Source organism: Rhinolophus ferrumequinum, chromosome 19, assembly GCF_004115265.2.
Source record: "Rhinolophus ferrumequinum isolate MPI-CBG mRhiFer1 chromosome 19, mRhiFer1_v1.p, whole genome shotgun sequence".
Classification (NCBI taxonomy): Eukaryota; Metazoa; Chordata; class Mammalia; order Chiroptera; family Rhinolophidae; genus Rhinolophus; species Rhinolophus ferrumequinum.
The window spans coordinates 8,634,508-8,661,947 of record NC_046302.1 but is presented as its reverse complement, the minus strand read 5'-3'; the positions used below and the strand labels follow the sequence as shown (position 1 = coordinate 8,661,947).

General features: G+C 36.8%; 2 protein-coding genes across 5 annotated transcripts in view; one reads left to right on the top strand and one right to left on the bottom strand.

Moving 5' to 3' along the window:
* Positions 1 to 1,710: 1,710 nt before the first annotated feature.
* On the bottom strand, positions 1,711 to 2,577 carry LOC117011837 (GTP-binding nuclear protein Ran-like). The gene is given in 1 exon segment (XM_033087556.1): positions 1,711 to 2,577. A coding segment is annotated over 1 exon segment (612 nt). The 5' UTR covers positions 2,564 to 2,577; the 3' UTR covers positions 1,711 to 1,951.
* Positions 2,578 to 4,347: 1,770 nt separating this feature from the next.
* Positions 4,348 to 27,440, top strand: part of TWSG1 (twisted gastrulation BMP signaling modulator 1) — a 62,468-nt gene continuing 39,375 nt past the window's right edge. The window contains exons 1-2 of one of the 4 annotated variants that reach the window (XM_033087634.1): positions 4,348 to 4,552; positions 6,223 to 6,379. In XM_033087634.1, coding sequence (XP_032943525.1) covers positions 6,257 to 6,379 — 123 coding nt within the window. In that variant the 5' untranslated portion in view covers positions 4,348 to 4,552; positions 6,223 to 6,256. The other 3 variants (XM_033087635.1, XM_033087638.1, XM_033087637.1) reach the window with 3 other exon arrangements.

Sequence of the window (27,440 nt, the reverse complement as noted above, 5' to 3'; positions counted from 1 at the left end):
CCACTCCTTCCTGTTGGGATGGGGCATTTTTGTCCCTATTTGGCTCTCTTGGGACTGTCATGGCAACACAGGGGTGGAGATTTTTATTTTTTTTTTTGGCTGCCATGCTAATATTATAATCCATTATAATCAGCAAAAATTCCCCTAAAGTGGCAAGATGGTGTCCTGGATCCTCTATTGGCTGCCAAAATCCAGTCCTGGCTGGATTGTAGTGGGCTTTTTCCTTAACTGCTGATCTTGCCTCCTCCTTAACAGCTGGCCTCGCCTCATTCTTAATGGCTGGCCTTGCCTCCTCCTTCCTTCTCTCCCCTTGCCCTCGAAGCCCTGTTCTTTTGCCTACAGTAACAAGACAAGTATTGCAGTTGGCTTCTAGAAGCTAGAAAAGCAAGGCAATGGATTCACCCTTAGAGTCTCCAGAAAGAACACAGCCTTTCTGATACTCTGACTTTAGGACTTCTGCCTCCACAACTGTAAGATAATACATTTGTGTTGTTTTACAGCAGTGAATTTGCAGTAATTTGTTACCACGATAGTGGGAAACTAATACACAACCTTACTGTGGTTGGCTGAGTCTTGTGAACGAAAAAGGGATACTATAATAAATCTAACTGAAAGTAACCTTACAGGGTGATCTGGTCATAAATTGCTACTTGAGCAGATCATGGTGAGTAGTCAAACCTCAGGTATATAACTTCCCTAGTAAAAGTTTATTTTTGCCTTAAGCAAGCTCTGTCCATTGTTCTTGTGACTCTAGACTATCACACCTTTGAAATGCCACAAGTAATTCTCTTTTCCAGACCCCTGGAAGGCGTAACCACCCCCAAGGGACTATCCTGTACCTTGCATTCTCCAATCTTCATGGAATCTCTTTAAGTTCCCTTCTTAATTCCAAATGTATAAAAGAAACTACAAAAGTGTCATTCTCTGGAGTATTTGAGATCTTGCTTCCCAGCAATGTCCTCAGTTTGGCTCAAATAAACTCGTAAAAATTCTCTACAGGTTTGGCGCTTCTTATATTGACAGTCTTAACCACTGACACATCTATATCTGATTAAAGGTTAGGTGAATCAGTGACATTTGACCTTTTCATCAAACCCTACTAAGAGGCTTTGTTGCATTGATCATGAAGTCTTGATCAATAAACACTACAGGTAAAATAACACTACAATAACCCCTGCAGCTCTGATTCCCAAACTGCCAAAAAAGATCCAGGGAACACTTGCTTTTCACCTGGGGGTTCAACCACCATTTGACTGTCTAGGGTATGTCAAAGAGAATATTTAAATTAAAAATAACGGTATATTTTTTCTTATTACCAAAGTAATACAAGGAAAGACATCAAAAAATGCAGACAAACAGAAAGAAAAAACAGCAACAACAAAAATCACTCATAATCTCACCAAGAGATAACCACTGCTAACACCATGGTTCTTTCCAGGTCTTTTAAAATAATTGTAATGTATACACAATTTTTAATATTAATTCCAAAATATACACATAACTTTAAAATTTGATATATCATGAATATCCTTCCATGTCAACAATATGCATCTGCAACATTAATTCTCAAAATGTGATCTGGAGACCCTGGGGATCCCAAGACCTTTTCAGGGAGGTCATGAGCACAAAACTATTTTTTTTTTTTTTATTGTGATGTGACTGTAGGAGTCTTATATTTGAAACTCAATAAGTAGCCAACTGCATTCCAAAACAGCTAAATATGCAGGTCCAAAAAAGGAAGGTATTTTTAACTGCCACACTCACTCCGAAGCCTATCCATCTCCTTCAGCATCCCAAAGATTAAGCACATATTCTGCTTAGCTATGTAATAAAGTGGCAAACACGCTGCACCACTGACATCACAGGACAGTGGCCTATAAAACTACACTTCTGACGCTGGGCCCCAGCTTCACTTTCACAGGTCGTCACCCTCATCCGGGAGAGCAGTTGTCTAAGCAACCTCTAGGTCATGCTCGTACTGTGCTGCCAAGGCGGGATCCATGACAACCTCTGGTGGGGCAAGGGCAGGCATGGCAACAAACTCCAAGTTAGGATCTCCGATGAGTTTTCCAGCAAGCCAGAGGAAGGGCTTTTCAAAGTTGTAATTACTTTTGGCAGAGATGTCATCGTACTGAAGATTCTTCTTTCGGTCGAAGACAATTGATTTTGCCTTCACTTTCCTGTCCTTAATATCCACTTTGTTGCCACACAGCACGATGGGGATGTTTTCACATACTCATACCAGATCTCAATGCCGGTTAGGCACATTCTTGTAAGTAACTCTCGAAGTTACATCAAATATTATAATGGCACACTGGGCTTGGATGTCATAGCCATCTCTCAGTCCACCAAATTTCTCCTGACCAGCTGTGTCCCACACATTGAACTTAATAGGTCCTCTGTTGGTATGGAACACAAGGGGCTGGACCTCAACACCCAAGGTAGCTACATACTTCTCAAATTCACCAGTCAGGTGATGTTTCACAAATGTAGTTTTTCCAGTACCACCATCACCAACCAATACAAGTTTGAACTGAACTTGGGGTTCTCCTTGGGCAGCCATCGTGATGTCACTTCCAGAAAAACCCGCAAAAGTATTTTTATTTTAATTCTAATACATTATTTGTCATTTTCATTCTGCTCTCAGAAGTATGGAGTCGTTTCCTAGAAGCTACATAATATATGATACTGCGACAGTTTGAATGCAGAAGCAGATATGAAAATCCAGCTGCCTTCTATTAAGTTTAACATTACAGAGAATAGCACAAATGTAAAACAATGCCACTCTTCTCACTATTTCTTTTTTGTTTTAGAGTATATACTTATTTTTAATAAAATATGTTATTCATGTTACCATAAAATGGAGTCTGTTTTCAATGAAAGAAAGAATAAATATTTCTTAAATATCTGAGTTTTAATTTCAAAAGTTTGATAGATGTAGCATGCATAAACAAAACCTCTTTGGAGCCCTCAATTATTTTCAAAAGCAGGGGTTCTGAGACCAAAAAGTTTGAGAACCTCTCATCTACAATGTTATTTTTTAATAGTTGATTTAGTCCATTGCACTGGAGTATGGTAATTCATTCAACCAGTTCATAATGCCTAGGATAAGATCCTTAAAGTTAATTATTCAATTATTTACTCAAAGTTAATTACTCAATTATTTCTTTAGAATAACTTTTCAGGGATGATTTTTAAGATGTATACTTATTTACTTGTACAAAAATAGACTAACATCAATAATGCAATCCACGCATTCAGCCAATTAATTCTTTCCATTCTTTCTGTTTTCTTCCAATCAACAACGAGGAATGTAAGGCATGTAAGACTCCTACTAGCTTTCCTAACACTAGTCACTGTTTCCAAGGGGAAAATACCTTGTGGATCATGTAGCCCAATGGGCTCCAACGTAATCACTGTGGAATCGTTTTAAATAGCAAATTCCTAGGGTTGTGGGGAAGAACTAAGTGCAATTCCAAATTGCCTTTATCTACATGCTACCTGTTGGTGGAATGAATTCATTTTTCCAAAATACAGGCTGAAATGAGTGCGGGCCTTGCATGCTTCGGCAGCCCTCTCCTACGGAGGCTTGGGGTGGTGCGCTGTAGCCATTTGTCCAAACGTCTGTCCATCCTCACCACAGGCCAGTGAGTTCCTTGTGCGCTAGCTCCCATGGCGTCTCCTCCCATTTCCAAAACTAAGCACAGTGCAAGGCACTCGCTAAGGGCGCAGCAAATTTTAGTGAACTGCTGAAAGAAGGCTCTACTCTTGGGGATGGATCCTTATTCAGTCGGTCTGAGGCAGATCTCAGAAACCTGTATTTTAATAAATCCCGCCTCCGACGTCAAATAACACGGATTCAAATGTCAGCTCTCCTGAGTAACGGTCTAGGCTACTGGACCACTCAGTGCCTCAGTCTTGTATCCCCGTAACTGGGCATATAACTGCCCCGTCACAGGCCTGCTGTGTGTGAGGATTCAGTCAGCTGATGCATGTCACATCTGAGTTCCGTGACTAGCACATGATAAGCCCAGAGAATGGGCCTGACTGGAGCGTTGGCTGGAGCCTGAGGTAGGATGGCAAGGGACCCAGCCAGGCGGGAAGGGAAGGGGCTGAGGGAAAGCTCTCGGGGGCGCCGGGGTGGGTGTGGCCCTGAGGGTGGGGCCTTCGTGTGGGCCGGACCGGGGACGGTGGGGGCGGGGCCATGGGCCTGGTGGGCCCGGTGGCGGGGGGTGGGCGGGGGGCGTTCGGGGGCGGGGGCGTACGCTGACAGGAGCGTCCCGGGAGTGAGAGACGCCTCCTGGCGGGAGCTGACGGCGGCGGGGAGCCGAAGGAAGGCGGAGAGATAGGGGGCAGTGGGGAACGGGAGCCAGGGCGGGGAGGGCGGCAGGCGGGCCTGTCTCTTTAAGGTGTCCGAGGCTCGCGGGTGCAGCGCGGAGGGACTGCGCGGAGGCGCGGCCTGCCTCCCTCGCACAGCCCCGAGGCACGCTACGGGTTCGGCCGACCCGCCGGGGAACCAGGGCCAGGCGGCCTCGCGGTGCCGCGGCTCACGGTGAGCGAGAGCGGGCCGGGGCAGCTTCTGCAGACAAGAGGGTCTGGGCCCCGAGCTCGGGCCTGTGGAAGCCGAGGCGGGCTTCTCGGGAGCCGGGAGAAGCGGAGCTGCTTGCTCGTAGCCTGAGCCCCACCTACGCAAAGGACAAAGTTGGGGTACCGCCGCCGGTGGGTGCTGGGCGCGGGCAGGCAGGCCGGGATTGGCCCCGGCGCCGCGAGCCGGCGGCACCTCAGCTGCCCCCTCCCTGAATCGCTAGTGCCCGCAGTCCGGCCTGGTCCTCGTCAGCGGCGAGTCGGTGAGCTGGGGCTGAAGAGCTGCGGTGGCCTCTGCCTCCTTACGGGGCCGCAGGGTCTCGGCCCAGCGGTACAAAGGCTGCTGTCAGTGCCATCTCGCTGGGGATCACACACGGGTTGCCAGAGCCTGAGAAACTGGTCACTGTATGAAAACAGTTTTGATGCGGTATTGTTCTTAACTCCTTAAGAAAGAACAAGAAGCCCTTTAATTCTGTTATCTGCTTTGTACATGCCCTATTTACTTGCATATTTTTTCAGTAAGATTTTGGGAGTAAGATGAAGACAACTGTAAGAGAAGGGGGAAAAAAAACCCATTTTTGGTTCTGGAAACTAGTTCTGGAAAAATCAGTTTTCAAATACCTTCCTTGGCCTCCAGAAATATGTACTGGTGGCTCCAAAAATCATCCTACTTGGTTTGTGTTGTTAAATAAATTAGATAATTGGGTTACTAGCGGTCTTTAGGGAAACTTTGTGGGCCCCGGTAACAAGCCAGGGCTTTCTCTTTAAAAACTGAGTCACACTGTGTACAAAGCCCTTTCTTCTTTTCACCTTATTACTGTTTTTTTGCATTATTGTACTTAGAAAATAGTGTAAAAGTACAGAGGCCCCATAACGCATCTCTGTACATCAGTAGTTATTTATTTTAATTGAATTTATTTTAGGGGTGTGTTTTAACTCCAAGAAGTTTATCTTCTCTTTTTTAAAAGTTTAATAGCCATGTTGGTTTTTTAGCCACTGTTGAAATTTGTGCTGGTCTTTTTTTTTTTTTCCTTTTTCTATACAAACTGTAATATCCTCTTAATTCTTTGAAGAATCAATGGTACATGTGGTATAGAATCAAAAGAATATCTTCACAGTCTAGTAAGAGTTCTTAATGCAGTTAATAATTTACTATTCCCTTTGTTGATTGCTAAATTATTTAAGGAATGACTGTCAACTCCTTTCTTTGAGCTGCTTCATTCTGAGTCATTATGTTAAGAGACAATGAGATAGTCATCATCACTAGAATAATTTGCATTTTAAAAATTTGTTTTAATTCTAAAAATTAAAATATTGTTAAATGTTTTCAAATTACAATACAATATTAATAGTTTTTATACAGGCTTAAAGTTGAATAATGGGCCTAAAACTAAAGTTGAATAGTCTGAGACATTTCAGTATTCTAGATCTTTGAGGATGGCCAACAAGACATTACTATATAAAATTATAGGGTTTTTTTTGCATGTTTAAGCTTTCATTGAGTGGTCTTTAAATGATTACTCAAATGTTTTTTACACAGTCAATCTTAGTTTGTTTTGTTTTTCATTTTTGTATTTGTTTTTACTCTAGCACTTGCCTTTGAATTAAAGGTGTTTGTTTGTTTGTTTATTTGTTTAGCTTCCTGGGAGTTACTGATTGTCTTTGAAGAAACATGAAGTCACATTTTGTTGTTATGCTTCCTCTAGCCATCCTGGTGTTCCTGACATGGGTCCCTGTATCACTGAGTTGTAACAAAGCACTCTGTGCTAGTGATGTGAGCAAATGCCTCATTCAGGTAGGACTGAGTACTTTTTATTAATATTAAAATATATTGTAGAGCAGATATAGAGTGTATATATAATACTGCGTATTAGGGCGGGGCCTTAGTTACTGAACCGTGACACATTGGTCTGGGTTTTTGCCCCATAGTTCTCTTGCATACAACCAAGGTCAGGTTCAAGAAGTTCAGTACTGAAACTAAGATCTATCATATAAAACTGCCATTTCAAGATGATGAACATTCTGTTCAGGTGAATTAAAGGGTTCCCTTGTATAATCTAATTTCTGTAGCAAAGAGGCTTGGTAACTATAGAAAAAAAAGTAGCTAGTCAAATATTAGATAAATTGTACCCTAAATATAATTTGTTAGTTGTCTGTTCTGTGTAAGAAGTTACCCCCAAATATAGCAACTTAATGTAGTAAACATTTATTATTTCATGCAGTTTCTGAGAGTTAGGAATGTGAAAGCAGTTGAGCTGGGTGGTTTTGGCTCAGGGTTTCTCACAAGGTTGCAGGCAAGTTGTTAACTGGGATTAGAGAATCTGCTTCTGAGATACTTGACAGTTATCTTTTTCAATCATCAAGGCAGTGATGTAGCTAGCTACCACCGTCATTTTTCTGAAAAGAATAGTGAGGTTAAGTAATTGGCTATGGAATGTGATCTGTGTTTGACTCCAAAGCCTATGGCGTTTCCACTAATCATACTGGTTATCACTGTTCAAAAAGTTGTGCTAATTAGCGGTGAACTTTATGTCTTTTATAGCTGTTCTCTCTTTTCTATCCTATTAGAACATCAGCAGTGTTGTGCCCTTTGTGTGTCTGTATTTATTAGCCTCCCTTCTAGTTATTGGCTGTTGGCTAAGAAATTCAGTAACCACGCATACTAGAATTCTACCTATGTAAGTATGAGTCAGCTACCTCTTGGCTGTAATCCTGAAATGAGAGCAATTGTGTGTGTATGTATGAGAAGTGATAATGATTTTAATAGATCAGAGGCATTTTGTGCTTATTTCTAACATTTTTTGTCCTTCTCATTAATAGTTGAAATTCTAGGAAGCCTGACCTTTACATGAGTGTAGTGTGCCACTATCTCATACTGTTTACTCTTACTTTGCATTTCAAACCAAAATATTTAACAAGAGAAGTTTTTCGGTTGATTGGTTTCTGTTTTTAAAATTTTGTTTTTTACTATGGACATTTTCAAGCACAAATAGAAGAGACAAGAGTATAATGAATAGTAGTTACAGCAGTCATTAACTCATGGCTACCTTTGTTTTATCTATATTGCCCTACACTGACCACCCGGCTCTGTTTTCATTTCAAGCAAATCCCTGATACTATTTTATCATAATTCTAATATCTGTTTCTTAAAGATAAGAGCTCTTTAAAACATAGCTGTTAGCAATGTAAAACTTAACAGTGATTATTCAATATCATCTAATTTTCTACATGAAAGTTTTGAATTGGCATGTCTGTTTAGGCTTGTGCTGGCTGAAAATTTTATAGCCTGCACATAAAGTCCAGCTTTGTGCTGTAGTCAGATAGGGACTCTGGGCCACTTCCCAGGTTGTTTCAATGTAGCTTCACTATTCATTAATATAAATAAAATATAACAATTGCTATATTCATGTTTAGGTGGAAATTCACTTAAATTCCAAATTGTTTTTTGACTCTCCAAGTCTATAATTTCCATTAGTTCAAATAATGAAAAATTAGATTTTATTTAAATATCCTTGCTTGGTAAGAGAGTATTTAAAAAAGAAAGCTTTTGGTTAATATTGATAAACACTTTCAAAGGTTTGTTTGTTTTGCTTTTTATTTTAAAAATTTGTAATACTTCCAAAATACTTCAAAAAGTAAAAGAGTACTATATAAATATAAAAACTGGAAAATTAAGTGAAGCTTCACCTGTTAAATGGCAATTCTAGGAAACTCATTGGAAAAAACCTAGGACTTGGTAGGTTTGTTTTGTTTTATTTTATTCCCACTAATTTACTGATGCTAACACTTCTGATTCCTGTTGTTCCTTCAGAGACAAAAATCATCAAATTTTTTCTGGAGTAGTAGAGATAACTCTTCTGGTGCATAATGGTAAAGTATTTGAGGTTAAAAATATCGAGGGCTCCAGTATTGAGAATTTTCTTGTTTGTTTATTCGCAAACACTTAATTGGACATTGAAATGAAATGTGATTAATTCTATTTGATTGGCTTTCTGGACTTCAGACTGCAGCAGATTATTTCACATTCTAAGCTTTACTTTCCTTAGTATTACTCTCACTTTGGCTATGTAACAAATCACCCCAAATATCAATGGCTGAAAGCAGCAACATTAATTTTGCCCATGTATTTATATCACACAGCATTAGCTGGGTAGCTTGAAGGTAGGGGACTAGAATTATACGAAGCTACACTGTGGATTAGAATTGTCTTTCTTTTTTTTAATTAAAGTTTATTGAGGTGACAATTGTTAGTCAAGTTACATAGGTTTCAGGTGTACAATTCTGTAATACATCATCTATATATCACATTGTATGTTCACCACCCAGAGTCAGTTCTCCTTCCATCACCATATATTTGATCCCTTTTACCCTCATCTACCACCCTCATCCCCCCTTACCCTCTGGTAACCAGTAAACTATTGTCTGTGTCTATGAGTTTTTGTTTCTTTTTTGTTTGTCTTGTTCCTTTGTTGTTTTAGTTTTATATCCCACATATCAGTGAAATCATAATGGTTCTCGACTTTTTCTGTCGATTTATTTCGTTCAGCATAATAATCTCAAGATCCATCCATGTCGTCACAAAAGGCACTATTTCATCTTTTCTGTTGGCAGAGTAGTATCCCATTGTGTATATATACCACATCTTCTTTATCCATTCATCTATCGAAGGACATTTTGGTTGTTTCCATGTTTTGACCACCGTAAATAAAGCTGCAATGAACATTGGAGCACATATATCATTAGAACTTTCTATGATGATAGAAATGGTCTACATCTGCCCTGTGGCTAGTGCAGTAGAAACTAGCCACATGTAGCTACTGAGTACTTGAAATAGGACTGTGTGATTGAAAAACAGATTTTAAAGTTTTAGTTAATTTTAATTAATTTTAATTTAAATAGCTACATGCAACTAGTGGCTGCCCTGTTGGACATCATAAATCTGAAGGCTCATTAATAAGTCTAACATCTGTGCTAGGAAGATTCTCTCTTTCCCTCCCACCCCTTCCTTTATCCTTCCCTTCCTTCCTCCCACTCTCCTTGTCTCAGTTGTCTCTATTTGACCTCTCCAGCGTGCTGGCTTAAGACTAGTCAGATTTCTTACATGTTGGCTCAGAGCTTCCAAGATAAGTGTCTTATGAAAGAGAGCTGGGAGAAGCTCTATTGCCTTTCATGGCCTCACCTTAAAGGTTATGGTGTTATTTCCGCCATAGTCATAGGCCAACCTGATTCGAGTGGAAACATAGGCCTCACCTCTGACAGAGGAGCATTGGTATCACGCTATAAAGAGAGCATGTGGATGGGATATAGTGGTGTGGCCATCTTTGGAAAATATGGTCTGCCACATCTTTACTGTAAAATGAATTGGCTGGCTAGGTGATCTCAAAGTTTCCTTCTAGTTCTATGAGGTTCTAAAGAAAGAAACCCAACTATTATGTGTTAAGTATTTTTTTTAAAACTAGAGTGATAAAGCGCTCTTTTTAAAAAGTCAAATTGTTAGAAGAGTACATAATAGAAAATAAAAATCCCTTGAGTAATTCTCCCTACTCCTCATTCTGTTACCCAGGGAGAACCACTTTTGATCTAGTAACTGCTTCCATTTTTTATTTCTTTTAGTGATTTTTTAGCCATATTGATAATTAATAATATGCTTATATTACTATTTCTTGATTTATAAATTCTAGATATTATGTATCTAAAACTACCTTTCTTTATTAGATTAGGATGTAACTCACCATCCTCTCTTCCCCCACTCCTCCTGTGCCATAATTGTTTCACTGTTTTTAGTTTCTCTCTTGGTTACCTTTTCAATTTCTAAAATGTAGTTAAACCTTTCTGTTTTGTTCTATCATCTAGCAACACTATCTCTTGATTCCTGATAGAAGAGAATATTAGTAGCCCTACTCATTCTTTTTAATTTATTTTTTATTTATTTTTATCAGTAGATAAAATATAATTAAGTTTTAAGAAGAAACATGCATTTCTTTAGGGATCTAGAAAAGGGAGGGCTTCAAACAGTCTTGGGGTATCATGTGAAAATACCACTGATTGCCATACTTAGTATCATAGAAAGCAAGAAAGTTAGTTTCCTTGCATTTGTGAATACTGCCCTCCAGTTTTCTGCTTTTGGATGTACTTCTGATGGGCTGTATTGAAGTCTATGGGGAATGGAGTGTAACCTATACTTTTATATTGTCAAGCTTGCTAACAATCTATGTTTTGAGGGGCAGTGTAGTTTCATGGTTAAGAGCATGAATTCTGGAACCAGACTGTTTGAATTTGAATCCAGTTCTGCCGTGTATTAGCTGTATGACCGTGGGCAAATTAGTCTTTCAATGCCTCAGTTTCCTCATCTATAAAATAGAGATATAACCATACCTACTGTGTGTGGTTATTGTGAGGATTCGGTGTGAAGTACTTAGATCAGTTCCTAGCACATAGGTGCTCTATCAGTAAATGTTATTAACCTTATCTCTGTTTTGTAACTATATTTGAATCTTCCGGGCTTTATATACATGTATATTCTAAAACTGACAATCAGTAAAATTGTAATGATTATATATTATTGACTGTATAGTCAGTCACATAGGGTACTGATTACATTTCCTTTTTTGAATGACTGTTTTTCTTGAGTTTCTAGTTGTCTTTCTTGATTTTGCATCGTCAGTCATTAACACCTTATATTGTTTTAAATTCTTAGTCTGTTTTTCCCCTAGGTCTCATCCAAGCTGTTCTATAGTGCATTCCTGTTGTTACTTCCCTAAATTGGTTCCATTATTACTTTGATTCCATATCTTGTTCTTTCTTAATTTATTCATTTTTGTTGTAACATGCCTTAAAAGTATCTTCTATGAAAGGCAGTATTGAAAGTGAACTTTATGGGTCCTGCCTATCTTGAAAATGTATTTATTCTCACCTTATACCTGATTGGTGATTTGCCCGGATATAGAATTATATGTTAAAATCTTTTCCTTGGGAAATTTGAAGACATTTCTCAAATGTCTTCTTACTACTGGCATTCCATATTGCTGGTAAGAAGTCTGATGCCAATCTGTTTTTTATTCTCTGTAGGTGACTTTGTTAGTTTCTTTCTTCTGTCAGGAAACTTGGTTTTATCTCCTTATCCTTGGTTTGAGTCTTTCTGTGCCAGCTTTGTAACTCTTTTTTGGGAGGAGGGATTTATTTTAAGCTGAAGACTGGAATATTCCCTTTTATTATTATTTTTATATGTAATATCCTCCTTTCCTTTTGGAATTCTGATTAGTATGAGTCTATGATGGATGCTTTAGATTTTTAAAAACAGCTTTATTGAGATACATAATTCTAATACTATAAATTTCACCATTTAAATGTGCAATTCAATGGTGGTTAGTGTATTCACAGAGTTATGCAACCATCACCACAATCTAATTTTAGAACACTTCCCTCATCCTGAAAAAAAAAATGTTATACCCATTGGCAGTCACTCCCATTTCTTCCTCCCCACCTCTAGGCAATCTACTTTCTATCTCTTTATATGCCTATTCTGTACATTGAATATGAATGGAATCATACAATATGTTGTCTTTTATGTCTGGCTTCTATCATGAGCATAATGCTTTCATGATTCATCCATGTTATAGTATGTATCAGTACTTCATTCTTTTATGCTCAAATAATGTTCTACTCTATAGATATACTGCATTTAGTTTATCTATTCATCAGTCGATGGATATTTGGATTATTCCTACTTTTTGGCTGTGGTGAATAATGCTGCTGTGAATATTAGTGTATATGGTTTTATGTGGACACGTTTTCATTTTTTTCGATACATGAGTATACCTAGGAGTGCAATTGCTGAGTCATATTTTCTATGTTTAACATTTTGAGAAACTGCTAAAGTATTTTCTGAAGTTACTACATACATTCCCACCACCAGTGTATGAGGGTTGCAATTTCTCTCCATCCTCACCAGCACTTGTTATTATCTTTGTTATTATAACCATCTTAGTGGGTATGAAGTGGTTTTGATTTGCATTTTTTTAATGATTAATGATGTTGAGCATCTTTTCATGTGCTGATTGGCCATTCATATATCTTCTTTGGAGAAACGTCTGTTCAGAACCTGTGCCCATTTTTTAAATTGGTTTATTTGTCTTTTTATTGTTGAGTTACAGTTCTTTATATATTCTGGGTACAAGTCCCTTATCATAGATATGACTTGCAAATAATTTCTCTCATTCTGTGAGCTGCCTTTTCACTTTCTTGATGGTCTCATTTGCAACAGGAAAGTTTAAAATTTTGATTTGGTCTAATTTATCTATTTTTTTCTTTTGTCATTTATGCATTTGGTGGTGTAGCTAAGAAACCATTGCCTAACTCAAGGTCACAAAGATTTACTTGTATATTTTTTTTCTAAGAATTTTATAGTTTTAGCTGTTATATTTAGGTCTATGATTTATTTTGTTGATTTTTTTGTGTATAGTGTGAGATAGAGGTCCGACTTCATTCTCTTGCATATAGATATCCAGTTGTCCCAGCACTATTTGTTGAAAAGACTATTTTTTCCCCATTGAATTATCTTGGCATCTTTGTTGAAATAATATGACCTTAAATGTTAGAGTCTATTCCTGGACTTTCAATTTTATTCCATTGATCTATATGTCTATCTTTATACCAGTACCACATTGTCTTGATTATTGTAGCTTTGTGGTGTTTTGAAATCAGGAAGTATGAGTTTTCCAATTTTGTTCTTTTTCAAGATTGTTTTGATTGTTTGCGGTCCCTTGCATTACCATGTGAATTTTAGAATCAGCTTGTTAATTGCACCAATAAAGCCAGCTAAGATTTTTTTTTTTTATAATAGATTTTATTTTTTGGAGTAGTTTTATTTAGGTTTACAGAAAAATGGAGAAGAAGGTACAGAAAGATTCCATATATTTCTTTCCCCTACACACACCCACTGTTTTCCCTGTTATTAACATCATGCATTAGATGGTACATTTGTTACGATTGATGAACCAATATTGACACACTATTATTAACTAAAGTCCACAGTTTACATACACTAAGGTTAACTATTTGTGTTGTAGAGTTCTATGGGTTTTGACAAATGCATAATGTCATATCTGCCACTAGATTGTGACCAGAATAGTTTCATTGCCCTAAAAATCCCCTGTGCTTCCCCACCTGGCCCTTCTTCCTCCCTTCCCCCGGCCCCCCAGGCCAAGCCCCTGATAACCACTCATCTTTTTTACTGTCTCTATAGTTTTGCTCTTTTCAGTATGTCATGTAGTTGGAATTATATAGTATGTAGCCCTTCTAGGTTGGCTTCTTTCACTTAACAATATGCATTTATAGTTCCTTCACGTCTTTTATTTTTTCTTTTTTGGAATGATAGCTTATTACTTTCTATTCCTGATTTATATTCCATTTTATAGATGTACCATAATTTGTTTGTCATTCACCTATTAAGGTACATCTCAGTTGCTTCCAAGTGTTGGCAATTAAAAATAAAGCTGCTGCAAACATCCATGCACAGGTTTTTGTGTGAACATAGCATAGCTCATTTCAGTAAATACCAAAGAGCACAATTGCTGGATCATATGCTAAGAGTATGTTTACTTTGGTAAGAAACTGCCAAACTATCTTTCAAAATGGCAGTATATTTTGCATTCCCACCAGCAATGAATGAGAGAGTTCCTGTTGCTCCACATCCTCATCAACATCTGATGTTATTGTTTTTAATTTTAGCCATTCTAATAAGTATGTATTGCTATGTCATTGTTTTAATTTGTAATTCCCTAATGACATGATGTTGAGCATTTTTTCATATGCTTTATTTGCCATATGTATATCATCTGTGGTGAGGTATTTGCTTGTATATTTAGCCAATTTTTAAATTGAGTTGTTTGTTTTCTTACTGTTGAGTTTTAAGAGTTCTTTGTATATTTTGTGTAACAGTCCTTTAGCAGACAATTCTTTTGCAAATATTTTCTCCCAGTCTGTGGCTTGTCTTCTCATCTCTTGATAATGTCTTTTGCAGAGCAGAAGTTTCTAATTTTGATGAAGTCCAACCTATCTAGTTTTTCTTTCATGGATTGTGCCTTTGGTATTGCCAGCTAGAATTTTGATAGGGATTGCATTGAATCCTTAGCTCAATTTGGGAAGTATTGCCATCTTAACAGTATTAACTCTTCTGATTCATGACCATAGAATGTCTTTCCTTTTATCTAGATGTTTGTTATTTCTTTCCACAATATTTTGTAGTTTTCAGTATACACTTTTGTTAAATTTATTCATAGGCATTTTATTCTTTATGATGTTATAAATGGAATTGTTGTCTTTATTTCATTTTCAGATTGTTCCTTGCTTTTATATAGTGTTGTAGATCTTAAATCTGTTTTCACCTTCTTATTCTGCTTTCTTGGAGATTTCTTTGATTTTACCTTTGAACCCTTCCTATTGAGTTTTTAAATTTTAGCAATAACTTTTAAATTTTAGGAGCTCTTATTTTCTGCTTGTTAATTTTTTTATATTAACACTTTTACTTGTTTTTGAATGCACTATTTTCTCAGCTATTTCTGAGGGTACTTATTGGAAGTTTTATTGGTGTAGGTGAAAGTGTGTGTGTCCACACCCCACCCTACACCCCCTGCCTCCAATTCTATTATCTGGATTTGTCTTTTCTTTCAATATTAGCTCTTAATTTATGTCTCTTTCATGTAGCAGCCCTTCCTCAAATGTATAGTATTACTTAAGTTGTCCATTATAGTTAAGAATGAGAAATTCAAAATCTGGTCGGGAGACTGTATCTGGGCAGGCCTGACATACACAGACTAGAGGGTTTCACTTGAGGGGCAAGGAGACTTTTCATGCTGGAATGTGTTATCTGCTCAGAGGCTGATCATTTTCCTAAAGAGAAGTTTTTGACTTGTTTGTTTTGATTGGTTGGTTTTCTTGCTGTGGTTGGAGTGGGTGGATGGTCAATAGATGCCTGGTTCTTGTCTTTTTGCTCTAGTGTGGAGGGTAGTCTGACTGGTCTGATAGAAACTTGAACTTTAATGCCCTCTTTTATTCCTATTCTCTTCAGTTGAAGAACAGGTTGACTATTTATGTTTCATGTGCCAAGAATTGCTACACATACTAAGTTACTAAAATCTTGCTTTCATATTCAACAAAATACAAGGCACATTGACATTTTAAATGACAATAATAGCTTTTCACCTTAAACTTCCAGAAGAAGAACATGTACAGAAGTGAATGTGGGAGAGAAGTGCTTTAAGCAATGCTATATAGAAGTTTAAAGAAAGATATTACTTCCCTTTTAGAGGGAATTTAAATTTTCTGTTATTTTGGTTTGGTTTGAACATCTGTAGTGTTGAAATGATGTGCTATGAGGATAAGTTAGAACATTTATTTATGTTGAGCCCTCTGCAACTCATGAATTACTAAGTATAAAAAAATTTCCCTGGAAGCTCATAGTTATGTAAATATTTTTTACCAGCAAGGCAGCACCGTCATTCCTGCCACTCCTACAAGTTGCTATGCATAAGGGTGGTCCCTATATAAATATTTATTTTCTGTTTCTGACAGGAAAGAAATCTAACTTTAAACACGAAGAAAATAAAATTGTCATTTTGGTGTATTCCCTTGCTCATATAATGAGTGGTTTAGTTGTCCTATTTTAGGGGGGGAAATGGTAACATAGGATTTTGTTTTTAACAGGATCTTTCTAGTTTTTTTCTTCTGCTTTGTGAAAATAACATTTAAAATTTGGATCAATATTACGCTTTTACCCCAGAAATCTCAAGACCCGTTTTGTATTAAGAACTGAAAAAACCCTTATTGGTTTGTGAGTACTTGGCTATATTTATGGTCATATTTAGGATGATATAAATATTATAGTTCATGAAAATATTCAAACTTAGGTTCAGAGATTGTTGATGCATTATTTTAGCACTTTATTGGTTATCTGAATAGTTATTTAGCACTTTTATGTACTAAATCAACAGTCTGCTTTTTTATTCTAAAAATTGATTTAACTATTAAATAAATCTCAGATTTTTCTGAAATAAGTTGGGATTTCAGAATAGTTTTTATTAATAATTCTAGTTTTTAAAGTGTATTTTAAAAGTATAAATAGTTCAGATCATTTCAGGGCTTTCTTAATCACAGTAAACTAAAACATTAACTCTCTTCCTTTTTCCTTAATCAGTGCTAATTAAATTCTACATTAGTTTCTTGCTAGTTATCTTGATTTGTTACTATACTAGTAATATTTTGGTTTACAATATACAATGTTTCCTCTTACAAACATTACCTTATTTTCTTACAGTGTTTTTTTCCTCTTCATTATATATCCCTGCTCTTAAAAATTGTGACTCTAACTCATTTTTGTCCTGTTTTCCTTCAGTTAGCACCTCATGAAAATCTTTGAAATTAATGTCCAAAAGTAATGAGTTAGGCCTGATGTAATTTAAGGGAAGAATAAGTCATTGTTTCCCTTCAAATGTTTAATGCAGTTAGAATAGCTGCCAAAATTTGTAAGTGGAGACTACATTTTTTTTCACTGGCTGTTTTCTCTGTTGAATTATTATATTAAAATAAAAATGAAGATTTCATTGGGACGTGTGGAAATTTTCAAACATAAAATAGGGGGAAATTTTCAAATGTAAAATAAAAAGAATAAATAATAAAATAACGCTCCATTAACCTATCACTCAGCTTCATCAGTGACCAACATATGGCCCATGCAGTCTCATCTATACCTACCCCCACTTTACCCCAGCAGGATTATTTTAAAGAAATTCGTTGGGGAACTTGTAAAATAAGGATTAAAATTTTATTACTAGGTTTATATAAGAAATGGGTGCCATTCAACATGTCTGGGTAATTCACCTATATACATGAACTTGTGTGCTGATTTATTTAGCCAAAAGGATGAATTCTGTTCTCAGTAGTATTTCACTTAAGTTTATATTATTTTCAGAGCAAAAGTTTACCAATCAGAATTTAAAAGAACAACATGATAATATGATTCGGCTCAGATACTTTTGTTCCAAGTTTGAATGTTTGCCTGATGTCCTCTTTAAAGAGTATTATTAATATGTCAAACTAGATTTGTGTAACCTAACATAATTAGTGTATCCTTTTAAATAAAGACTAATTGAGGATATTTTGTATTTTACATTTGTTTTTAAATATCCATTTGACGTAAGTAAAGTAGTGAAAGTAGTATCGGCATGGGTACAATCTAATGCTTTGTTAATTACTGATGCTTATGCAATATGCATTTACTTAATTAGTTTGTTCTTATATTCTTGGGTTTTTTTTTTTTAGATCAAGCTATTATAAATATTTAGAGATTGCTTAATTTAATATTTAGGAACTTCTGTGTTTTGAGTATGTTTTTTAATTGTACAAACATTAAACTGGATCTTACATCATACTGCCCAAATAAATTAAATGTTTGCCATTATAAAAATATTCCATACTCAAAGAAAATTGACAGAATACACAGAAGTAGAAAAAGGAAAGTAAATCATTCATAGTCGTATTCTACAAACAGACTACTCAATATTTTGATATAATCCTTTCTAGGTTTTTATTCTTTGTTTAGATGATGTTTAACAACCATATTATATATACAACTTTTGTGTTCTGCATTTTTCACTGGCATTATTTTATATTTCTTTTTTTTTTTTAATTTTATTTTTTAAATTTATTGGGGTGACAACTGTTAGTAAAATTACATAGATTTCAGGTGTGCAATTCTGTATCACATCATCCATAAATCACACTGTGTGTTCACCACCCAGAGTCAGCTCCCCTTCCATCACCATACATTTGATCCCCCTCACCCTCATCCCCCTGTATTTCTTTGTAAAAAAAAAAAGTATATTAGTTTAGAGAAGTTTAGTATTAGCTTAAAAATAAAGTAGAGAAATATATTTTCAGAGTTAGAAGAACTATCTTCTGTATTGCTCTCTTTGATACCAGCTTGTATTTATACAGTGCTTTATATTTTTCAATTCTGGTATATTAAAATAATAAATTTATGGACCACAGTGTCCCATACTAGTCTTTCAAAGGTGAAATAAGGTATTCCCTGACCTCCCAATGAATTTTTGGGGGTCAGATTTATTGAAGTATGATTTACATACACTACAGTTCACTCTTTTTAGGTCTACAGTTCTGTGATTTTTGACAAACAGATGCTCATATGGTCACCACAGTCAAGACATGGAATATTTTTATCACTTTTAAGGTTCCCTCATGACCCTTTGTAGTCAAAACTAGCCCCCTCTGCTGCCTGAGTGTCTGGCTACCACTGATTTGATTTTTGTCCCAATAGTTTCACCTTTTCTAGAACATCATATAAATAGAATCGTACAATATGTAGCCTTTTGTTTCTGGCTTCTTTCATCTAGTATAAGGCTTTTGAGATTTATCCATGTCATTGCATTATGTCAGGTAGTTCTTTCCTTTGTATTGCTGAGTAGTAGTTTGTTGTGTGAATGTACCACGATATGTTTATCCATTTACTAGCTGATGGACATTGGGTTGTTTGCAGTTTTTGGTGATGATGAATAAAGTTGATAATTACTTTCACATATGGGTCTTTGTGTGGACATATGTTTTCATTTCTCTTAAGTAAATACCTAGGGTAGGGATTGCTGAGTCAGCAAAGCATTTTAATAGCCATTATCTCACTTGGTTGCCAAAGTCTATAAAGGTAAACCCAGCAATACCATTCCCTTTTTATGACTGATAAGCTAAAACCCGGTGTTACGTGGTGTAGCTTATGGGCTAGGACTTGAATCTAGATCCTGCAAGTTCAAGTCATTTGCTGTCTACTAGACTATAATGTTTTCAGTGATGATGTTTCCCTATTTTAGCAACAGTGCTAACAAATCTGTGAGCTCTTGGCAACAGAGAATGGAAATATTTATCAATAACTGAACATCAGAATGTAAATAAGATTTTTCCTCAAGTTAGTAGTTTTCATTTCTGGCCTGGAAATTTGGGAATTCATAAAATAAATTTTTACTCTTGAAGTCTAATCTTAATTTTAAATGGGTAATACCTGCCCCCATTTATTTTGCATAGAGGATAAAGATCTCACCACAACCTTAGTTGTATATAGAATAAGATTTTGTGTTAAAGATGATTGAATAATTATATAAAATCTCTGTCCTCTCATTGAAAAATTCAAATTCTCTGTCGTATTCAAGGTTTTTCCTAATACAAATGTAGTAAAATACATTTTAAATTAGAGCCTTCCTCAAAACTTTTCATCCTGCCAGATTTTTATTTCATATAAGCTTTTTAAGTAACTTGCCAAATTCTCTCTGAATACCCATGCTGGTAAATATGTGATAGCCCAAATATAAACTTCTGTTTTCTTTTTTTTCAAGATTTGTTTATTAAAATAGCTAACATACAATATTTTATTAGTTTCAGGTTTACACCATAGTTATTCAACATTTATATACCTAAGCAAGTGATCACCATGATAAGTCCAGCAACCATCTGACACAGTGCCTCACTATCACAGTGTTATTGACTATATTTCCTGTGCTGTACATTACATCCCCATGACTTGTTTTATATCTGGAAATTTGAACCTCTGACTCCACTTCACCTTTCCCCCTTTTTAATTTTTCAATTACAGTTAACATTCAATATTATTTTATATTAATATCAGGTGTACAGCATAGTGGTTAGACATTTACATAATTTAAGAAGTGATCCCCCTGACTAGTCTAGTACCCACCTGGCACTATACATAATTATTACTGTATTGTTTACTATATTCCCTATGCTTTATGTCCCATGACTACTTTTTTTTTTTGATGGTGCTGCCATTTTATTTTTTTTATTTCTTTATTTTTAATTATTTTTTAAATTTATTGGGGTGACAATTGTTAGTAAAATTACATAGATTTCAGGTGTACAATTCTGTATCACATCATCTATAAATTACATTATGTGTTCACCACCCAGAGTCAGTTCTTCTTCCATCACCATATATTTGATCCCCCTAACCCTCATCTCCCACCCTCCAACCCCCTTACCCTCTGGTAACCACTAAATTACGTTCCCCAGATTAATTTTCAAACCCCGTGGCCATTTTGTGGTTACTGATTGTTTTCTAATCCCCTCACCTTCCCCCCCATGACTACTTTTTAATTACTGACTTGTACTTCTTAATCCCTTCACCATTTTTGCTAACCCCAACCCCCTCCCATCTGGCAACCATCAAAATGTCTTTGTATCTATGAGTTTGTTTCTGTTTTGTTTGTTTATTTTGTTCTTTAGATTTCACATATAAGGGAAATCACATTGCATCTGTCTTTCTCTGTCTGACATACTCTACTTAGCACAATACCCTCCAAGTCCATCCGTGCAACCATGGATGGCAAGAACACATTCCCTTCCATGGCTGAGAAATATTCCATTGTATATACAGAGGGTGTCAAAGAAATGTCTGTACATTTTAAGAAAGGAAAATGTATTAAAATTGTAATACAATGAATGACAGTAGCATTCGTTTGTATAACACCATCTTTTAGCAAACATCATACTCCACATTGCTACCATAATTCAATTCAACTTCGAAAAGTAATACATGATAGCATCTCTTAAAATGTGTACTTTTTTTGCCCCCCCCCACCAGTATGTACCGCCTACTCTTTATCCACTCATCCATCAGCAGATACCCAGGCTGCCTCCACATCTTGGCCATTGTAAACAATGCTGCAATGAACAAGCGGATGTATATGTCCTCTCAATGTAGCGTTTCAGGTTTCTTTGGATAAATACCCAAAAGTGGGATTACTAGGTACTTCTTTGACTCTTCTAATAGCCTTTGTTTTAAAGTCTGTCTTGTCTGACGTAAGTATTGCTACTCCAGATTTTTTTTTCCATTTTTATGAAATATCTTTTCCCCATCCCTTCACTTTCAGTCTGTGTGTGTCTTTCAATATGAAGTGACTCTATTGTAGGCAGCATATATAAGGGTCTTGTTTTCTTATCCATTCAGCCACCCTATCTTTTGATTGGAGCATTTAATCCATTTATATTTAAAGAAATTGTTGATAGATACATAGTTATTGCCATTTTATTATTCATATTTTTTTTATCGTGTGTGTGTGTGTATGTATGTATGTTAAAGAAGTCCCTCTAAGATTCCTTGTAATATCGGTTTGATGGTGATGAACTCCTTTGGCTTTTTCTTGTTTGGGAAGCTCTTTATCTGTCCTTCAATTCTAAATGATAACTTTGCTGGGTAGATTAATCTTAGTTATAGTTCATTGCTTTCATCACTTTGAATATTTCCTGCCAGTCCCTTCTGGCCTGCAAATTTTCTGTTGAGAAAATCAGCTGACAGTCTTATGGGAGCTCCCTTGCAGGGGAGTAACTGATTTTCTCTTAATGTTTTTAAAAAGTCTTTCTTTGTCTTTAACCTTTGGCATTTTCATTATGATGTGTCTTGGTGTGGGCTTCTTAGGGTTCATCTTGTTTGGGACTCTGTGTGCTTCCTGAGCTTGTATATCTATTTCCTTTGCTAGGCTAGGGAAGTTTTCCATCATTATTTTTTCAAGCAGGTTATCAATTCCTTGCTCTCTTCTCCATCTGGTACGCCTGTGCTGCGAATGTTGGTACACTTGATGTTTTCCCAAAGGCCCCTTAAGCTATCTTCATTTTTTGGATTCTTTTTTCTTTTTTGCTGTTCTATTTGGGTGTTTTCTGCTACGTTCTAAATCACTGATTTGATCCTGTGCTTCATCTAATCTGTTGATTCCCTCTAATGTATTCTTCATTTCAGTTATGATATTCTTTATTTCTGACTGGTTCTTTCTTGTGTTTTCTATCTCCATTTTTATGTTTCCTACCTCTTTGTTGATGTTCTCCCTGAGATCACTGAGCAGTCTTATAACCAGTGTTCTGAACTCTGCATTTGGTAGATTGCTTATATATTTTATTTAGTTGTTTTTCTGGAGCTTTGTTCTTTTATTTGGGACATGTTTCTTTGTCTCCCCATTTTAGCTGCCTTCCTGTGTTTGTTTCTATGTATTAGGTAGGGCTTCCATGCCTCCTGGTCTTAGTAGAGTGGCTTTATGTAGTAGGTGTCCTGTGGGGCACAGTGACATAGTCTCCCTGGTCACCAGAGCCAGGAGCTTCGGGTGTGTCCCTTGTGTGGGTTGTGTATGCCCTCCTATTGTAGTTGAGCCTTGGTTGCTGTTTGCATGTCAGTGAGAGGAATTGAACCTTGGGCTGATTGGTTGTATGGACTGGCCATGACTACAGTGGAGAGAAGCTGTTTTGCAGGATTGACCCTACAGTGCAGGATACTTTAGCAGGGCTCTCGTGCCTACTCAGTCTGCCTTTTTGGGTGTGTCATCCTTGGAAGTGGCCAGGTGATGCTCCAGCTCAGTCCAAAGCTGGCCACTCAATGTGCCAGCCCTGGGACCTCCTGGTAGGAGATCTGCTGCAAGCCAAGTTCAGTCACAGTCTATGCCCTGTCTGAGGCCACCTGGCATGAACCACAAGGCAATCTGCAGATGGCTGCTAACCACATTGGGCTTGGAGGTGCCTTGAGAGACCAAACCACTAACAGGCCAGCTGTCACTAGTGCTGGCCTTGGAGATGCTCAGCCAGAGGTATGGAACATGCTGAAGCCAGATGCTGCTTGTTTGGGTTTTGTGAACCTTTGAGAGATTTTAGGAAAGTTCATAGCATGAGCCAAGAAGGCTGTTTGTACAGGAAAGTCACTGGAAGTGGCTTGGGTGTATGTACCGGCAAGTTGAGTGGCATGAGGTCTCAGGAAATCACCAGGGTGGGGTGAATGAACAGTGTTAGCCAGGTTAATGGAGATTCAGATATGGTGCGGTCTGTGCTGCAGGCCAGAATGGGGCAGGGCTCACTAAAGGAATAATGGCTTCTACCAGTTCCTCCATCCTGGAGAAAGCTACCCCTCCAGCCTTCACCCTGAGGCCAGATAACTCAGTTCCTCCCCATATGTCCCTGGCCCCTTTCAAGCTGCTGTCCCAGCACTGGAGCTCAGAGTGAATGAGTCCATCAGTGAGTAAGTCTGTGTTCAGACCCTTTAAGAGGATTGCCTGGGACTGCAGGTGCCATTGTCTCAATCAGCCACAATCTCAGCCGGAAGTTATGGGGACTTCTCTTCTTGGCACTGGAACCCTGAGCTGAGGAGCCTGGTGTGGAGCTGGGACCTCTTGCCCCTCTGGTGGGTCCTCTGCATCTGAGATGTCCCTCCTGATTTTTAATGGTCATACACGGGTGTAGTACCAGCTCTTTCCATGTCTCTGCTGCTCCTCCCAGTCTCGTGGTGGTTTCTTCTGTATGTCTTTTGTTGTAGGGCTTTGGTTCAGCAATATTTCAGGCTCTTCTCAATGATGGTTGTTCTGTAACAACTTGATGGTTTAGTTGTAATTTTGATGTGGTTGTGAGAGGAGGTAAGCACAGAGTTTACCTATTCTTCCCTCTTGACCAGAAATAAATTTCTGTTTTCCATGTAATATAAAATTTTTATTTTTTCCATCATAAGATTATTGAACAATGTAATTACCAAACTTTAAAGAACATTTAAGATTGTCCTTCACACAGAGAACAGATGTCTTATTTTATTATTAACTTGGCTCTAACATGTAAAAGCAGAGGTGGTAGGAACAGCCTTGAGTCAGAAGACCTGATGTCAGAGCCCCAGTTGTGTGAACTCAGACGAATCACTAACCCACTCCTTCTCAGTCTTTTCCTCTGTACTGTGAGCAACACTCACACTTTCTCTGGGACTTGCAGACTAAGGAAGCAGGTGATATGGTCATTAACTGGCTGAAGCAACAAAAGAATTAACTATTAAATTCCCACTCACTGGTTTTGCAACTCTTAGCCAATGACTCTTATTTTACCTTTACAAACAATGATTAAACTTGGGCAATGGCACTTCTAATTGTATTCAGGTACTGAGAGTGAAAGATATAATGCCTTTAATTAAATAACCTAAAGAATTATCTAAATTTAATTATGGTTTCATTCTCTCTAAGAAAGAGTAATAACTATAATTATTGAAACACTGAGTTAATAAGAAATAAGTTTTGTATTTCTCATTCCAGTATTTAAAAAGCAGGAATATCTAACCAAAACTTGGATCAAACCTCAGCCATTTACTAACTGAATGATGTGCAAATTTCATAACCTTACTTGAAAATGAAGGTATTAACTACTTTGGTAGGGGCTGTATGACAGTCAAGAGAATGCATAAAAAAACACTTAGCTAGTGTTAGTGGTCAATAAAACCTACTTAGTGCCCGACCACTGCAGTGTACACCTGAAGCTGAAGCTGAATAACAATGAGTGTCAACCATAATTTTACATATATATGTATATACATATATATATACACATATATATACATATATACACACATATATACATACATATATATATACATATATACATATATATACATATATACATATATATACATATATATGTATATATATGGAATACATCATAAGGATATGGAATACAGCATAAGGAATAGAATCAGTGGAACTGTAACAGCTATGTGCAATGTCAGAGAGGTAATAGGTTGGGGGAGGGGGGTTATCACTTTGTAAAGGGTATTAATGTCAATTACATTGTTTTGTACACCTAAAATTCATGATAAATAAATAAATAAATAACCTACTTAGGAACTTTGGGGAGGTGGTGGCAGTAAATAAATGGAAATATTGAATCAGTCTTTATCTTGGGCTTCTGTGAACTTTGTGTTTGGTTGTGATCACGTATTCCATACAACTGAGCAGTACTCAAGTTTCCGCAAGGTAAAATATACAGCCAGTCCAAATAGAAAATTCTACATTTCAACCATATTTTCTGTTTAAACAGTGGAGACTTTGAAATAGTAAAATGGAAGATAATGAATTTTTGAAGGTCGTGATAAAAAATGAGAAAGTGGACAAGGTGTGGGAGGAATCAACAATTTAAGGCCTGTTTCTGAATTTTGGTACCTAGAATGTATTATTATGGACCTATTAAATTATGTTGACAGATTTTTACCATAGGGAATAGCTTATTTTTTTAGAGCAGGAGAGCATATAATCATTATTTTGTTAGAAATGCATAGGAACTTAATCAGCTTAGAAGGAATTTGGGTGTTTTTTTTTTTTTTTTGTACTCTAGTAAATATTTTTCAAAGTCTTTTATAATTCAAAAAAATACCTCAATTTTTAAGGCATTACTTTTATCTTGACTCTAGCCCTTTGGCAAAGCCTTCCCAGTTACAGAAGATTAATTTATATCCTCATACCTAAAACAACTAACAGATTTCTTAAGTGTCCTGAAGAAAGGATTCTGCTGATTTTTTAAAAATTAAAGTATATGGGGGTGACAATTGTTAGTAAAGTTACATAAATTTCAGGTGTACAATTCTGTAATACATTATCTGTATATCACATTGTGTATTCACCACCCAGAGTCAATTCTCTTTCCATCACCATATATTAGACCCCGTTTACCCTCTTCTAGAGCCCCCCCCCCCGGTAACCCCAAAACTATTGTCTGTGTCTATGTGTTTTTGTCCCTTCATTTGTTTGTCGTGTTCTTTTGTTGTTTTTGATTTATATACCACATATCAGTGAAATCATATGGTTCTCTGCTTTTTCTGTCTGACTTATTTCGCTGAGCATTATAATCACAAGATCCACCCATGTTGTCACAAATGGTACAATTTCATCTTTTCTTACCGCCAAATAGTATTCCATTGTGTATATATACCATAACTTCTTTATCCATTCATCTATCGAAGGACATTTTGGTTGTTTTCATGTCTTGGCCACCGTAAAGAAAGCTGCAGTGAACATTGGAGCACACATGTCTTTATGGAAAAATGTTCTCAGATTTTTTGGGTAGATACCCAGGAGAGGGATTGCTGGGTCATATGGTAATTCTATTCGTAATTTTTTGAGGAACCTCCACACTGCCTTCCATAGCGGCTGCACCGTTTGCATTCCCACCAACAGTGGATGAGGGTTCCTTTTTCTCCACAGCCTCTCCAACACTTGTTACTATTTGTCTTGTTGATAATGGCCATTCTGACCGGGGTGAGGTGATATCTCATTGTGGTTTTTATTTGCCTTTCTCTGATGATTAGTGATGTTGAGCATTTCTTCATGTCTATTTGCCATTTGTATGTCCGCTTTGGACATACACATCTCTCTTATGTCTCTCCAGGTCCTTGGCCCATTTTTCAATCGGGTTGTTTGTTTTTTTGTTGTTAAGTTTCATGGGTTCCTTGTATATTTTGGATATTAGCCCCTTATCGGAGGCACTGTTTGCAAAAATCTTCTTCCATTTAGTTGGTTGCCTCTTTAGTTTGTCGATGATTTCTTTTGCTGTGCAGAAGCTTTTAAGTTTGATATAGTCCCATTTATTTATTTTAGCTTTTATTCCCTTGCCCTTGGAGTCAAATTCATAAAATGCTCTTTGAAACCAAGGTCCATAAGTTTAATACCTATGTTTTCTTCTCTGCAGTTTATTGTTTCAGGTCTTATGTTTAGGTCTTTGTTCCATTTTGAATTAATTTTGGTACATGGTGACAGATAGCAGTCCAGTTTCATTCTTTTGCACGTGGCTTTCCAATTCTCCCAGCACCATTTATTGAAGAGGCTGTCTTTTCTCCATTGTATGTTTTTTGCTTCTTTGTCAAAAATTATCTGTCCATATTATGTGGGTTTATTTCTGGGTTCTCAATTCTATTCCGTTGGTCTGTGTGTCTGCTTTTCTGCCAGTACCATACTGTTTTGATTTGTAGCCCTGTAGAACAAGCTAAAGTCAGGGAGTGTGATACC